Source organism: Schistocerca americana, chromosome 3 (genome assembly GCF_021461395.2).
Source record: "Schistocerca americana isolate TAMUIC-IGC-003095 chromosome 3, iqSchAmer2.1, whole genome shotgun sequence".
NCBI lineage: Eukaryota > Metazoa > Arthropoda > Insecta > Orthoptera > Acrididae > Schistocerca > Schistocerca americana.
Genome location: NC_060121.1, coordinates 710,995,458 through 711,013,185, shown reverse-complemented (window position 1 = coordinate 711,013,185; position 17,728 = coordinate 710,995,458). Strand labels below are relative to the sequence as shown.

The 17,728-nt window shown below is 40.6% G+C and overlaps 1 protein-coding gene across 1 annotated transcript in view; it reads right to left on the bottom strand.

Moving 5' to 3' along the window:
• LOC124606840 (membrane-bound alkaline phosphatase-like) overlaps nt 1-14,328 on the bottom strand; it is a 30,430-nt gene extending 16,102 nt beyond the window's left edge. Inside the window, exons 1-3 of the mRNA XM_047138916.1 lie at nt 14,170-14,328; nt 4,960-5,133; nt 1,873-2,064 (exon numbers count right to left, since the gene is read on the bottom strand). Coding sequence (XP_046994872.1) covers nt 1,873-2,064; nt 4,960-5,133; nt 14,170-14,301 — 498 coding nt within the window. The 5' untranslated portion in view covers nt 14,302-14,328. The remainder of the gene's footprint in view (nt 1-1,872; nt 2,065-4,959; nt 5,134-14,169) is intronic.
• Nucleotides 14,329-17,728: the final 3,400 nt, after the last annotated feature.

Genomic DNA, 17,728 nt, shown 5'->3' with positions numbered 1-17,728 from the left:
GACAAACCAGTTATCTTGCACACAGCGACGGTTTAATGCTGTGCTATAGAAACTTCGGTTGACCATATTGATGCTTTGACTTTGTGGAAAATAAGGATAGTTGTAAGGAAGAAAAGTGAACTAGAAACTGAAACAGAAGGAATTGGGCGATTATTTCCCGTAGGTCAACTAAAGTCAAGGGATACGAAACACTGTGTGTTTTAAGAGTAATTATCTAAATACGTTGTTAATTTCCAGCTTGTAGTACAAAATTAGAGCAGTTGGCTTTTAAATGTGACATGTGTACCGTAAATAGCAGATTCCGTAAAAAGGAGTTATTTGTGCAGGCTCCAGTCAAAATTAATCCGATTAATCTTAAGTAAGATATTAGTGCAAGCAGTAAGTTATTAGTGCAGGCAGTATTAAAGAATTAGCACGTCATAATAAGCATTAATGAGCTGTGCAATATAACCAAATTGTTTGATTATCAGTTACTGAGTTTATGGAGAGAATGTGTCTAATAGGAGTGTAATTTAGAAATTCCACAAGGACTGTTCGGTCAGTATGATTTCACATGGGCTCCTTGTTACCGTATAGTGAATAACAGTACAAAACTGTTCCCCTGTAGAAATTAACAAAACTAGGAACGCCAGGGTCAGTGACAGAAAATAACTAAAACTGTTGGAAATCTTATGGGACTTAACTGCTAAGGTCATCAGTCCCTAAGTTTACACACTATTTAACCTAAATTATCCTAAGGACAAACACACACACCCATGCCCGAGGGAGGACTCGAACCTCCGCCGGGACCAGCCGCACAGTCCATGACTACAGCGCCCTGGACCGCTCGGCTAATCCCACGCGGCAAGATAACTAAATGTCAACAGCTGTACGTCTACATTGTCTGCAAACAGTTCTGCGCACATACAGTTGACACTGCTGGAAATAATGGGTCTGTTTGTAAATAACTTTTCTTCCACCAGTCACAACCAGTTTCGGTAAATGATTCCCATTTTGTTGACTTTAAGGTCTTATGTTCTATTTGTGCAGTCTCACACATGTTAAACATCGGAAACAAATTTCTGTTCACAATATACGTTGACTATACAGTGCAGAGCCTCACATATGTTAAACATCACACACAAATTTCTGTGCACATTATATGTTGTGAATAATAAACTTACATTAACTGACTTAAATTTGTTATTCATGATGTACACTGTGCACAGAATATTGTATGTGACGTTTAACATCTACGAGACCCTGCTCCTAAGGATGATAATAAAATTTAAAGATAACAAAAGAATGCAGAACCTCTCACATAAAAACGGTACAAAAAATAGAATAGTACGCATAGAGAATGCACTTGAAAATTGGTACCTATTTACCGAAATAAGCAGTGTAAAATATAAACAAAAGAAAATCGTAACTGGAAGTAGTAAAGTTATTTATAAAGAAATCCATTTTTGCCCAGTTGCAGGCTTTCGCAAACCATTTCTGATTAATCAGATCAGCCGAGAAAAGGAACTGTGAAACACGCCATTGTAAATCAACGGACCTTAACTGTGTTTAGAGGCTCTACAACCGAGAACGGCTGGAAATTTTTTCGTATAAACGTGACCAACCTCTTGTTTCACAAGGATCTCCATTACACGCACTGAAATTAAGATACTGTTAGTGAGGTATAACCACCAAAAAAGCGAGGTAGCAAACCTAACGAGTTACTCTGTAAGCTGTCACTGAACATCAAACGTTTCTCACATCGAAACACCATACGGGTTAGATCATACTGTAGTTGTCGAAATCTATGAAGAAGAAGGAATATGTTGCACATAAGAAAATCTAATTTTAAATGTCAGTAAAGTAAAGAGTGTTTCTCCGTCTGCCACTGACCTTTATGTTACGACCTGGGTTGCCGTTAACCAGCTGGTCCGCGATGTCCGGGCAGATCGCTGGATCGCCTCCAGCAGCGATGACGTCAGCGTCGCTTTCCCAGTTGCGATCCGCGATGTGTGCGTAACCTCCTCCAGGGGACGCGTGTGTTACCGTCACCGTAGTCACGATACCCGTAGCCTTTCCTGCGTCCTGCAGACAGACCACTGACACGTAGTAGCATGCTACACAACGCGTGTTTCAGACAACACGTCACTGTCAGGTTTTGTCATCGTTACCACTATGATACGTAAGACATCGTGTGATATCTGCATCGTATGTGTGTTTCATGGATGTCAGGTACTGTACAGAGGTATTCAGAGTCGACATTAGTTTATGACGACGAACTATAAAATTTTTCATCGTCGTCGCAGTCTTTTTACAGGCACAAGTTACCACAGATGTCATTGTCAAGCTTCGAATAGTTCAAAAAATATCTCAAGTTTTGAGAGGAAACTCGAAAATACAACGAAGAAAGTAAATCATTTCTATGGATGACTTCCATATTTTCCTACGATTGCAAGGAGAGAATATTTCGGCCAGAATTTAATTACTGTTTAGACTCCTGATGAATTAACGTTCCGGATAAATGAAACAGAAAAGCCTTATTTTTGTACATAGTTTCTGTTAAGAAGAGGTTGCAAAATCATCCAACCAGTAGCAAATAAGGGTTTATTAGCCCTTGACATACGTTTCGATATTTGTAAAAATAGCTTCCTCAGAAAGAGTGGGCCTTGTTACATCACATGATGGTACATTAGATAATATGGAGCCATCATGTGATGTAAGAAGACCCATTCATTCTAAAGATATTTTTACAGACATCGAAACCTGGGTCAAGGGCTAATAAACCTTTGTTTGCAATTGACTGGCTTATTTTTCAACCTCTTCAGATTTACACAGTTGCTGTTTCGCTGCCATGTTTACAATTTGGTTTCTTTTAGTTCACTGTAATTCCTCCAAAATTTTATTTCCAGTAGTGGAAACTCTCTCTGGTTTAGGTTTGTCAGGGAAACAGCTGTTGCGAGCCCTCCACTACAGTCTCCATTAGTCACATATCTCTTTTATATCATTTAGAAGTGAAGGTGTCTGGGCTTCATAGAGCAGTTAACCTGATGAACGATATCGGAAAACACAGCAGTTCATATTTGGAATTTTCCTGATTTCTTATTATTGCAGCACCTTTGCGGCCTGGTGCACACCGACGGTGAGAGATTTCTTTCTGTCGAACCATACGTCTTGCGGAATATGAAAGACTGATTATCGTAATCCGTAGAACAACTCCTTTTCCGTACCCCATAGCAGTCGTAACTTTTCCAGAAAATGAAGTCTTCTTAGCGCAGAGCTACTGCTTCCACTAATGTTTCATTCTGGCGTCGACAGATGAGTATACTTTTCGCAGAGATACTTGTAACACTGTCCATATTTGGATGTCCCTTTTACAAACTTCTTTATAAGATCCAACTTAATCAAACTGCTTTGTTAGACCCAACTTGATATTTAGAGATAGTAGTAGACATTTTTTTTTTTTTTCGGAAACACTAATCAGTTTCTTTGGACCACTGTTGATCTCTTGTCGTAATAATCCATCCATAATTCATATTATTAACTCAAATAATATATAAAATTTCATACTTCAAATCATTAAAAAACCCAATTTTTAAAAACTAAGTGTTGATATTGTAGAAGTATGATAGGTGATGCGGATCTGTTTCTTCGTATTCGAATTATGCTCTCCAGAATCACTTTCATTAAAAAAGTGTTATTGTAAAAAATGGTGTATAATGTAATTTAGTTACCATTGTAATAGGGTACAATTATTACAGATGAAAAAAATAAACATTCGATTTCTTACAAATTGATTACGTTCAACAGCGTTTATCTTCCGCAGAGAATATGGCGCGTTTAGAGGATCCTACGCTCACTATACGTGAGAAATGTTTGAACAACGTTGTGTCGCCTTTCATCTTCAATAGCCTTCGAAAAGTATTGGTTATCAATCGCAAGGAATTTATGATCGATACGCTGTCCACACAGATTCTCTCTACCGACAGGCATCAGGCCCATTTTCTTTGGTGTTTCGGAAGATATTTACAATTTCATTTTTGCAGTGTGTAGTTGGGGTCATCCTGATGAAAAGCGTCGGCTTGTTTCGCGTTGCGAATTAAATTGTTTTTTTAAAATGCAGTTTCAGGTTCCTATTCGATTGAGCTATCTCAAATTAATATAGTGCGATTTTTTTTATCGATACGCAATGACAGGAACAGTGAAACGCGAAGAATTGATAGTACTCCAGTCTCAACTGAACTGCGCTGCTGACTGGCGTAGCAGTCAGAGCGAACCTGGGCGGTTGTGGGCGTTGCCGGAGTTCTGGTTGTTCTTCGTCTTTAATACAGATCGTACTAGATTAATGTAGGACCGCTCAATCAAGTGGTCACGCAAATTTCCGCATCAAAAATCATATTGCTCTGAAAGAGAAACTGATCGACGCTTTTCGTCGACACTGGGCTTCCCATGAAAGACGTGTAGGCAGTACGTGTTTCAGCCGACTTCAGCCACACACTGCCGAAACACCAGAGAAAATGCGCCTGACGATGCGTAGAAGAGTTACTCTCTGTATTAAACGTTAGAGGAGGTAGTGCAGATCCTTTTGGTTCACCTTTTTGTAGACTATAGAAAATATTTCATTTCCCAGTGAGATGTACTCGGGAATAAACTGGTATACCTTCAGTAGCAGTTCCTTTTTAAAAATTGCATCACAGACTGAACTTAAATCAATAAATACAACAGATATTTTGAGGTGTTGTTGAAATCCTTTCTCTATCCAGATTATGGGCGACATGATCTATCGCAACAGCTTCTTTGCGACACAAAATCTGCTTGCTCTTTTGGTATGCTGTTGATTACAAACCAAATACATCACGATGTAATAGTGTTACGTAGCCAATGGTACTGTACGTAAACTGAGTAAGTATGTATAACATGTATAATGTTAACAGCAGTACTTGTCCATGAAGTGGAAAGTTGAATGTATGCTGCCGCACTGACCTGCGCCCACTTGATGATGGAGTCGACGTGGTTGGCGGTATTGTTCTGGGCGTCGCAATCGCCCCTGGTCAACGCCGCCGTGACTCCCATGGTGCCCGTGTTCGCCTTGACGCCGCACAGGTACGCCGTAGAGGTACACGCCGAGTCGCCCACTTGTGCGTCCACGCAGTACGTCTGTGGAGCAAAGTGGCAGGCGGCACATCAGTCCCCTGTGCTCCATCTGAGCGCAAGTCCTCTTAGTGAACCTGAAGACCTCGAGTCGACCGTAAGTAACAAATAGTAAGCAGTTCCAAAAATATCTATCCGTAAGGTATTTCACACTAGGCACTGTACCACTATTTAAGTAGGATAGTGCCACAGTTGCCTTGTAGTTTCATACTGCAGAACCAGCACCACAGTATATCCTTAGAAACCTAAACCATTTGTACATGCTGGAGGATCTGTTAATCTTCCTAAAAAATAAGCAATATGACAGTAGAATCAGGACCAATGTCTCCATTCATCTAATTTTTCTCATACTGAATAAGTCTTTCGTAGAACACATGAAATTTTTGAGTTTGTGACTTCTGCTAAAAATTAATAGGATAAACCAAACTTGTTAAATCAGGTAAGTGCAGCTATTTGTTTTAAGAAACATTTGTAATATGCCAGTCTATGACTGCGATAGTATTGTTACAATAAATCCACCAAGTCAAAGGGGTGATATCGCAAGATATATAAGAGAATAGATTATACACCTCATACCATTATTTCAGCTTTCTTTACTGAATTTACGCCGGACTTACAGCTGACAATTTCAGTTTGATAGCCTTACCAGAAAAATCGAATAAAGATACAATACTAGAAAACAGACTGCTATCCAGTAACAATCTTTTAAAAATTAATAAATTTCTAAATCAAAAACTCAAAAATATATATGGACATAAATTATCCACATGAGATGTTCAAACTCAAATAAATTTCTTAAGCGTCCAAACAACAAATTTCCAAATACGTTACCGGTCGTGAATGTTTAACTTCTAAATTAAGCTCTATACCACTTTCTACGAATATTTTACAGAAAGATATTGTGGTCCCATTTAGTTTCGACCTTCATTTCGTTGCAGTTAGTAGTAATATTTCGGCTATTCCAAAGTAAGTTGTCTGAAAATTCTTTACCGATGGAAAAACACTTTTATGATTCTCAGAGAAAGAGAAGGCTACACTGTTAGAGGCCTTTTCCTGAGAAGGCAGTTGAGATTTTAGGAATTTTAATTTTTTCTTTTGTTTTCTCCTTCTTTGTGACTAATGATGTGGCATGTACGAGTAATTATTCCATTATTTCATCAGTCAGCCTCTAGACAGATTTTAGTTTAGAGGGGGCGTCTCGGATCACACGTACTAAATTTCGCAAACAGAACTGCCTACCTCCGTTGAGATAACGTCTGTTAGAAGAAGAACACTTGTGGACTTAATAGGTAACACGGCATCTATTTAATTACTCGTTGGGAATTTCGAACTAACAGTGCATTTTACGGACCAACCGTATTAAACTACGCTCCTAACTGTTCCTACCCAGATACATCACATAAGTGCATGCAAACATACATCCACAGCTTTTAGATTGGTTCTAGAGTCCAGCTGATACTGATGGAATTTAAATGTCTCACTGTTTTCACTTTCAGTGAATAAATAAAAATGTCTTAACCATGGCGCAAAATACTAGCTTCCATCTATGTGGCTCATATGCAAGTCGAGCGCCAAACAGGAAGGAAAACACAGAAATAAGTAATATAAGTTACGATAACGACTGATGATTTGAACACGAAGGCACACAATAATCACGACGTTCATGCAATATATGCTGTATGAAAGTACTCTTATCGTCTTCCAGGCAAAATATGCCTTCATATTCTTTATAAAATCATGAGAAAAGTCGGAGGAAAAAGACACCTCTGAATATGAACGATCATATTTATCAACTACAACAACTGCTTGAGAAAACGTGGCAGCCTTTATATTTAATTACGTACGTTTGAGCAACTCACGGTTTAGTTGATATTAAATACCACATTGCCTGGAACGTGCTTGAAGGAAAGAGACGAACTTCAAAACTGATATGACTGAATGAAGAACCCAATAGTAAACACATTTTATGAATAAGTGTTTCTGGTATGCTGACACTATTCGACGCTAAAATCAAAACTAACTTATATGTAGTGACGAACTGAATAAAGTTCAGATACAAAAATAGAAATATTATTGGAGGATATTAATATTCTTATGCTGTTATAAATACAGCTTTCTAAACCATCTTCAGCTATCTGTTACAGATTTCCTTGCATTCCTGCTGGGACCACGTATTCAATAATGGTTTTGTGTACTAACAGTAACAAAACGTTTTCCGTTAGAGATTCAGTATCTACGAATTTTCTTTTTGACCTCCAGAGAAACATTCAGAAATGATTTTGAGGTTAATAAAACACTAAATGGTGCGGAAACTTACGTGGTATATTATCTCACGGGTTCCCAGGTAGATGCCGTGTTTCTTGTCTTCCGCAAGGCGTTCGATACAGTTCCCCACAGTCGATTAATGAACAAAGTAAGAGCATATGGACTATCAGACCAATTGTGTGATAGGATTGAAGAGTTCCTAGACAACAGAACGCAGCATGTCATTCTCAATGGAGAGAAGTCTTCCGAAGTAAGAGTGATTTCAGGTGTGCCGCAGGGGAGTGTCGTAGGACCGTTGATATTCACAATATACATAAATGACCTTTTGGATAACATAGGGAGTTCACTGATGCTTTTTGCGGATGATGCCGTAGTATGTCGAAAGGTTGTAAAATTGGAAAATTGTACTGAAATGCAGGAGGGTCTGCAACGAATTGACACATGGTGCAGGGAATGGCAATTAATCTCAATGTAGACAAGTGTAATGTGCTGCGAATACATAGAAAGAAAGATCCTTCATCATTTAGCTACAATATAGCAGTTCAGCAACTGGAAGCAGTTAATTCCATAAATTGTCTGGGAGTACGCATTAGGAGTGATTTAAAATGGAATGATCATATAAAGTTGATCGTCTGTAAAGCAGATGCCAGACTGAGATTCATTGGAAGAATCCTAAGGAAAGGCAATCCGAAAACAAAGGAAGTAAGTTACAGTACGCTTTTTCGCCCACTGCTTGAATACTGCTCAGCAGTGTGGGATCCGTACCAGATAGGGTTTATAGAAGAGAGAGAGAAGATCCAACGGAGAGCAGCACGCTTCGTTACAGGATCATTTAGTAATCGCGAAAGCGTTACGGAGATGATAGATAAACTCCAGTGGAAGACTCTGCAAGAGAGACGCTCAGTAGCTCGGTACGGGCTTTTGTTGAAGTTTCGAGAACAAGCTTTCACTGAGGAGTCAAGCAGTATATTGCTCCCTCCTACGTATATCTCGCGTAGAGACCATGAGGATAGAATCAGAGAGATTAGAGCCCACACAGAGGCATACCGACAATCTTCCTTTCCACGAACAATACGAGACGGAAATAGAAGGGAGAACCGATAGAGGTACTCAGGGTACCCTCCGCCACACACCGTCAGGTGGTTTGCGGAGTGTGGATGTAGACATAGATCTCTGCGACGAACTGGCGTGTATGCTGTTTAAATTAACAACCTTACTTTTGTACTACAGCCAAAGTTCTCAGTGTCTGCCTTGGACAACAATAATTTTAATTTATAAAAATCTCTTTACTTCGAAATTATTTTAGAAATTCTTATTTCAGTTACGCTATATGTACTCATTATTCTTTGGCCAACACACGAAATTTTTTGCAAAGCATAATAGACACTGCGTGTATGTAACGACCTATATCGAAAAATGAAGTAACATCGAATTTGCGAAAAGTTCCTTTGCTTTTGGGTTTGTAGGGAAATGGAATGAGCGTATGGCATTGTTACCCAGGAGGCCCCATCCTGGGGATTGCGGTCGCCGTGTGCAAGTCGTTGCAGTCGACGCCAAATTGGGCGAGTTGCGTGCCGATGCTGAGGATAACACCACACTCAGTCAACGAGCGGAGATAATCTCCAACCCGGACGGGAATCGAACCCGGGCCCGCTTACACGTGAGGCAAGCACCTTACCACCCAGCTAAGAAGGCGGACATCTTTGTAGAGAACTAGGGGTACTAAAAGTGCATTTTGAAGAGAGTCTCCGAACACGCAAAAATCAAGCTGCAAAACATTTTGAATGTCTATCAGAGTACATAGAAATCAGGCAAATACTCGGTTCATTCTTTTGTAACAGTTTCTACATATTTTTATTTACAAATTAAAAGATGAATGAATGTGCACCTGAAAAATTGAAAAAAAGTAAGTTTAATTTGAACTGAAGGTAGAATAAGTAGTTTTCTTCTCACGGTAAGATTAAATTCAAGAACATTTGCAAATACTAAGTAAGAGTTTCTTTTCTTAAGTTTTCTTCAGAATTGTTTTGATGACATCGTATAATCGGTGCAACATACCAAATATTATTTCAGGTAGGGAATCGTGACTTTCGAGAACTCTATTAAAAACTAATTTTTTAGATTGTTCTGTCATTCTAAATTGCGAAGTCTCCCATCTCTGGATCATCTATGAGAAGCAGTACAGTGAAAATCGAACACCCGCCACAACAGGACCATGGAATGGTCCCATTCAAAAGTAATCACCCCAAGCGTAAAGATACTTATGACACTGAGACACGAGACGATCAACTCCAGTTCCACAGAATGCGGTCGGCCGCTGACGGATCCACGATCACACTCACTCTTACACTTCCACGTCCGACTGAAACCTACGTCCACGTATGTCTTCCTTCAGGTAACCAAAGATGTGAAAATCAGACGGTGAACGATCCGAACGAGGAAGTGCATGAGTGGGTGCGGTTGTCCATCTGTCAGCGGCTATCTCTAAATGGTTCAAATAGCTCTGAGCACTATGCGACTTAGCTTCTGAGGTCATCAGGCGCCTAGAACGTAGAACTAATTAAACCTAACTAACCTAAGGACATCACACACATCCATTCCCGAGGCAGGATTCGAACCTGCGACCGTAGCGGTCACGCGGTTCCAGAGCGAAGCGCCTAGAACCGCACGGCCACACCGGCCGGCGCGGCTATATCTGATCTGCCCCTGTTGTACTATGTTATCAAAACAATATTCTGCAAAACTTAGGAAAATAAAATCGTATTTTCTACTTCCAGATATTCTGTACGGAGGATGTTGCAGTGTTCCCAAACAAATGGCCGAAGCGTTGGCTCCGTCCGACTGGTAGTGTGGGGACGGACGTTATCGACTGCGGGGGAGCTCTGCTCGTCGATTTCCTCGAGCGCTATGAAGACACTTCGCAGAAAAGAAAATGTGGAGCTCCTTAAAGTCAGAATGCTCAGGAATGCTGTCGGACGGAATCATACTGTTGCACAATAATGTCCGCCCCCACACAGTCAATCGGACGAAGGCTAATGAATCTTCAGCGATGTGGTTAGGAAACACTGAACATCTTCCGTACAACCCAGATCGATCAGCGTGTGAACTTCACATTTTTGATGAGCTGAGGAAAGACATGCGCGAACGTCGATTTTAGTGGAACAAGAAAGTGAAAGAGTTCGGACGACTGTGGATCCATCAGTGGCCGACAGCATTCTACGAAACAAGAATTGATCATCTCGTCTCCCATTGCGATAAATGTGTTGGCGGGCGAGTTGATTACTTTTGAATGAAACTATTCCACAGTTTCTTTGTGGTTGGTGTTCGAATTTCTATTGACTGCCCTTAAATAAGCGATTACTGAAAGCAGATTTTGCCAAAAGTATCACGTTTGCACATGCTTATGGCATTAGGATAGTTTCGACATTTGTGGAACATTCTATACAAACAGTCATTCTCCAGTGCATGGCTAATGCGAAATTCGTCATAATCATGGAGAAGAAGCAGTAATAAGGATGGCTTTTAAAAAATTAACCGATAAAGTACGTAATGGAAGTGATGAGCCAGTACAGAGCAATAATTTCAAGATGGGAATAATGGAAGTAACTAATGAGGTCTTAGGAAAATGGAAACTAAAAGAGAGGAAATCTTGGATGGTAGTACAAATATTAAATCAAATGCAGAGAAGGAAGAAGCTCAGGAACGAAAACAGTATAAGTGACTACACAGGAATTATAATCACATTACAACCAAGTGTAGAAAATCAAAAGAGAAACGTGCTTAAAGTATTGCTAAAGACACAGAAGATCGAAAAAAGGGGAGAACAGGGTCAGGTTTATAAGATCAAAGCCCTTAAGTATAAACATAGAACTACATCAATAGGAGTTAAAAATAAAGAGGGGATATTAATGGCGGAAGATGATGAGATATTTGCTTGTTGGAAAGAATACATAGAAGAACTGTACGATAATAAGGGATTCAAGAACGAAAATAATTTAGTTGAGAACATAAATGAGTGTGAAGGAGAAGTGCAATGTACTGAATCATGAGACATGAATTTGAACAGAGCCTTTGGATTCTCAAAAAAGAAATAACAACTGGTGTTGATGACGCTCCTGTAAAATTGCTGAAAAATCTGTGTAACAACATGCAAGATCAATTAATCAGATCACTAAATGACTGCTAAGGAAGGGGAATCATGTCAGAAGGCTTCACACAATGAAGTACCCTTACCATACCTAAGATAGGCAGTTGAATAGACCAATTACTGAACGCTAAGACGTAATCAAATGCCTCAAAATTACTCTTGAATATCGTTAAAATCAGGGTAAAAGGAAAAGTAGCTAAGTAGGCTGAATAAGATCAGTTTCGATTTAGAGAAGACAGTGAAACAAGAGAAGCAATTTTGGCCTCGCACGTCCTGCTGGAGAGAAGGAGGACATGAACAAAAATTTCCTGACCTTCATTGACTTATCACTAGCTTTTGACGATGAGAACTGGGAACCACTCTTTAGAATTATGAAAAAATAGGACTTGACTGGCATGATAGAAGAGTTATTAATCAACTGTATCAAACACAAAGCAAAAAACTGAATATCAGTAACTTAGAAGAAGAGGCCAAAATTAGGATAGGTGTTAGACAAGCATCCCCATACTTATTTAATGTTTCCATTGAGGATCCTATTCAGATCATGAAGGAGACGCCTAAGAGAATAAAAGGCAATGTAAAATGATACAGTGTACTAGATTTTTTTTTTACTCCGAAAAAGAAGTGAACATAATGTTGCAAGTCATATCAGACACTCTTAACCAATCGAAAGTAATGGTGGAGAGAAAAAGATGTGAGGGACATTAAAACAAATTTAAAAATTGATAAAGTGAGAACTGTGAACGTAAAACAATTTTATTGTCTCAGTATTACATTAACAGTAGTCAGGATATGCTTAATGGAAATGAAGTAAGGGGTAGCACTGGCAAAGCAGGCATTTATGACCAACATAATCATTTTAACCAGCAAACATGTGAATACAGGCGACAGAAAATCCTTTGGAAAAGCATTTGTACGGAATACACTGCTCTGTGGAAATGAACGTTGGACTCTGAGTAAATTTTAAGGAAATGTACTTGAAGAAGATGAAATGTGGATATAATTGCAAATCACAAAAACAAGCTGGACGGATAGAAAAAGCAATCTGGAAGCCTAGAGGGAAATCAATGAAAAGAGAAGATTATTAATGGAAATGGATAGGAGAAAAATAGAATTTATTGGACATGTCATCAGACACCACACCTTCGTAATTACTATTCATGAAGGGAAAGTGTTGGTAAAGAATGGAATATGACCGCCGAGGATATAGTACACACTAAGGCAAAAAAAAAGAAAAGAAAAATGATTTACCACAGAAGGAATTATCCAAATGGGATGAAAATCAGTAGCTGTGATGTACATGTAACACAAAGAAATAATCACAGTATCAGAAACATTTGATGGTTTATCCAAGAGAAAATACTTCACAAATTGATTAAGTCAAAAAGCCTTGGTCCACCTTTGGTCCGTATGTAAGCCGTTATTCGGCTTGGCATTCACTGTAGGAGTTGTTGGAAGTCCTCTTGAGAGATTCTGTCAAGCTGGCGCGTTAGATCGTGAAAACCGTGAGGCGGTAGCAGGGTCTGCCCACAATGTTCCAAGCTTTCTCAATGTGGGAGGGATCTGCCGATGTTGCTGGCTAAGGTAGAGTTTGGCAAGCAAGAAGACAAGAAGAAGAAACTCTCATCGTGGGCGAGCGGGCATTATATTACTGAAATGTAAGCCCAGAATGACTCGCCGTGAAGGACTACGAAAGGGGACGTAGAATATCGTCGACGTACCCCTGTGCTGTTCATGGGTCGTAGATGACAATGAACAGAGAGGGCATCCCTGACTATCACTCCTGGTTGTCGAGCCGTGCGGCGGGCGAAAGTCATGTTGGTATCACAACTCTGTCCAGGGCGCCTCCAAACACGTTTTCGCTTGTCATCGGGGCTCATTTCAAAGCGGGATCGGTGAAGAAAATTCTACTCAATGAATTTCCAGGCAGAAGACGAAGACCAGGAGTGATGATATGGGGTGCCATTTCGTTTCATAGCAGGACCTCTTTGGTTGTCATCTTCAGCACTCGTACACCATTGTAGCATGTCGACAATATTCTGCTCCCCGTTTCGTTGTTTCCAATGACAAGCCACCTGGGCTTACATTTCAGCAATATAATGCCCGTTCGCAAACGGCGATTGTTTCCACCGCTTGTCTTTGCACTTACCAAATCATAGTTGGCCAGCGGACAGGGCCCGAGAACCATTTTAAGAATATGATAATCTAACGCGCCAATTGGGCAGAATTTGGCACAGTATCTCTGAGGAGGACATCCAACAACTGTTTCAGTCAATGCCTAGGCCAATAACACCTTGCATAACGGTCACAGTAGGATCAACACGTTGCTGACTTGTTCAGTTCGTTGAGCTCTATCTATTTAATAAATCATGCAATGTTTTTGAAATTGAAGTTATTTGCTTATCTGTCCAAGTACACCACTCAACCAATTTCCGTCTCATTCGGATAACTGCTTCGTGGTAATTTTTTCTTCGAAGGCATCGAGAAGAGGCCAGGATGCGACAATTACATGGAACTGAAACTGACAGGCAATGACGGAGGAAAGTGGTTGCTTCGACAAGGCATTAGCCTTTAGAATACGTGTGTGTGTAATCAACGATGCATGGAGGCGCGCTGTACGAAATGCTGACCTTGGACAGTCCAGCGTTGGGGAACTCTTCGAAGCTGAGCTGGGCCTCCTCGCCAGACAGGCCCTGCCTCTGCCCCAGCAGCATCCTGGCGGCGGTCAGCGTCGCTATGGACATGCCGTCGCCCAGGAACATGATCACATTCTTGGCCGGCTGCCGCACCTGGGAGGCGAATAGACTCTTCACCAGTCGCTGCTGCGCCCGCAGGGTCCAGTACGGGGCACCTGTGGGCGTGTTCGGCTTGTCAGACAGAATCTGAGCTTCACTAGTAAGTAATAATCTGCCAGCACCAACAACAGGTATCATATTGCAACGTAGTTAGCTCACCTTATCTGTCATTCGGAATGCAGAATTTAGAAGACTTCTTAAGCGTGTGACATATAATAAGAATGAACTATTACCATGTACAGTTCAACAAAGGCCTACACTATAAGCTATGCCATAATATGTGAATAACTATGTTCTAGGAAACAAATTAGAAACGCGATTTATCTACAAATATTTAACGAACTACAAACACCTACACATACTAAATGTAATCGTAACGCAAATGATTTTCGCGCAACTAGATATCAGCCAAACAGTAGCTGATCATTCAGCAACAACCAGCACAAAAATTATACAGGGTGATTCAGACGCTCCTAGCTATAACTTTCAGTCACCCACACTGTCTTTATCAACCACGTATAAGATTATCATATTCTGTCGCTTGATAAGTGCAATTATCCAGAAAACATGAGCAGGACCTTTTTGTAGTTAAATTTTTTACTAGGATAAGTTTTGCTGGAGGCCACAGTCTCCGAGTTATTCAGGCAAAACGCGTTTGAAGGTAACTTTTGTACGTTTTTCGTAAGTAATTCGAAAACTATGGCCTCTGTATAAAATTTAACTACACAAAATTTCCTACAAAAAGGACCCGTTCATTTTTTCTGTACGTCTAATAGTTTGCGCATAGCGAGCGAGAGAATACGGAAATTTCGGTAGTTGTTTTTTAAGGTATTGCCTAGTTACGTAAAACGCATAGGTAGGGATAGCTGAATCATACTGTATGATGTCTATGCTCTCAGCTTACAGCTAAAAGCCGTGCTATGAGCATGATCCCTTGTGTCTGCAATCGTTATATTTAGTCTGGAAAAGAACAATAATAAAACCGACAAACTGCAGGGCGGATGCCTGACTGGAAATGGAGGATAAAGGTCCTGTGAACATGTGTCCAGAAATGGAAAACGACAACAGATTGTCCAGCACCACAGTAGGCTACAGAGCTGCATCGCATCCACGTCACGAAATATGTTCAAAGCGGCACCCACGGGATGCAGTGTCATGCAGAATACACACAATCGTTCTTTGGCTTACACCATGCTGGCGGGCCATTTGCTGGAGCTTGTATTAGTGTTTGTCTCAATGTTGTGTAGAACCCGGACCTCCAAATCTGGTGTACGCACAGCCGCCTTCTTGCACTTTCGTCTTATCTGAATAGACCTATGATCATTCAAACGCACCAAAAGGGCTTGAAATGTTGTATGATGCGGTTGGTGTCTGTGAAGGTGTTTTTTTTTTGCTATAGCCGTCCTGCCTCTCGACATTTTCCATCTGCTTGGCCGTAGACAAAAACCATCTAGGCTTGTTCCTGACATAAATACTGGACCATTCTGCTGCTTACAGAATGCCGCTTCAATCACACTACTTACAACACACGAGGAACACACGGCATATTGTTAGAGGAACTGTCATGCGTCAGCGCCATCTTCTGTGGCGACGATGCATTTCCGAACACATATTCATTGGAATTTTTTTGCTCCATATCCAGTTAGGAAACCGTCCCTGCAGTTTGTCGGTATATTCGAACACTTCTCTTAACCATACAGATCAGAACATAGTTTAAGAAATAGTCTTAATATTGTATTGGAAATGTAAACCCTTTCGCTATGAAGTGGGCCACACAACATACATCTAATATAACAGAACACTGCATTGTATTCACTGTATCGTATTCTCAGTCTTCCAGAACAATATCTGACGACTTATGTTTCTCCTCTTGTAAACTTAATCGAAAAAAAAGGTTCAAATCGCTCTGAGCACTATAGGACTTAACATCTGTGGTCATCAGTCGCCTAGAACTTAGAACTACTTAAACCTAACTAACCTAAGGACATCACACACATCCATGCCCGAGGCAGGATTCGAACCTGCGATCGTAGCAGCAGCGCGGTTCCGGACTGAAGCGCCTAAAACCGCTTTTTTTTGTCTCATATTGTTCTATATTGTTCGTTGAATTTGTTCTTCGTTGACCCATTCACTCAGTTTTTTTATTACAGAGGGTAGCTAGCCCTCTGACCGAACACGCTGAGCTACCATGCCAGCGTTCGGCCACCGCAGCCGGCAGGCCAAGCAGAGACCAGTATGTTTATCGCTGATGGTTTGTGTTGTGTACATAGTTCCGCGTAGTCAGCGCGTACACAACTTTCCCACTGGAGCGCGCCCCGCTAAGCACAACAGCGCAGGCGCAGCGCTCGTCCGTCTGCGCACTACGAGATGGCGCTGTCTTAAAGACGGACCAAATTCTGCTTCCGCCGATCCACGTATTAATATGTAACGCAGCCAATGAGATTGCTGCTAACGTAGAACCTTTTCTCCTCGCGGATCACACTCCCGCATTGATACCCGAACGAGCGAGGTATTATAACGAGTGTACAGACCTCCGATTAGTCAGTCTGCATTAGTCTGCATTTGTCTGCTCCAGTCTGTACCAGTCTGCATTGCTCTGTACCAGTCTATAGTCAAGCTTCAGTCGGCGCCTAATAAGATTAGCATATTCCTGTACATAGCCATGAAGATAAATAAATAGACACATTGTCAAGTATCAGAGATATGTGAGAATAAGATTAACGTACCAACACCAAAGGAACTTCAGATTGTCAATTGTAAATAGCATCCAGAATCAAGTTAAGTAAGGTTTATGATTTTGATTATTTTAATAAATGTGTGTGAAAATTAATGAAGTTCTGTTTAAAGATGGTCACCGTCAATCTGCTACTCTACGCGTACAAGTGGCATTTCTATCGTCTGAACTAATGACAGAAGGTAAACACGTCACGTTAAGACCAGGAGACATATTGCTGACACTCGCCTACTTCATTAGAGCGACAAGTCAAATAATCTGATGGTGTGTGTACCGAAGGTCTTACAGCACGCACACCACAGTTTGCAGTCATAGTGTACGATTAATTCAGTTAACTGTGCATGCTAAATTTGAACATAGATGTAACAAGGCCTAAAGCAATTAGCGTCAGCAAGATGGCGGCGGTACAATGTGCAGCTATGTCACTTAAGATAATAAACGAAATTACTTCCGTTTAACAAAATAATCAGAGAAAATGTATGAATAAACAGCAATTGATTGGAGGTCCAAATGTTTTTCGTGGACTCCATCTGAACTTGACCTGTGATGTACAAGCAGTGTATGGAGGTAGTGCCTGGTTGATACTTGCTGTTGTATGGGGCAATCAAGCAGATTATGGTGGCCTTGAAGCACTTCCAGATGCTAACATTTTGGCTTGGA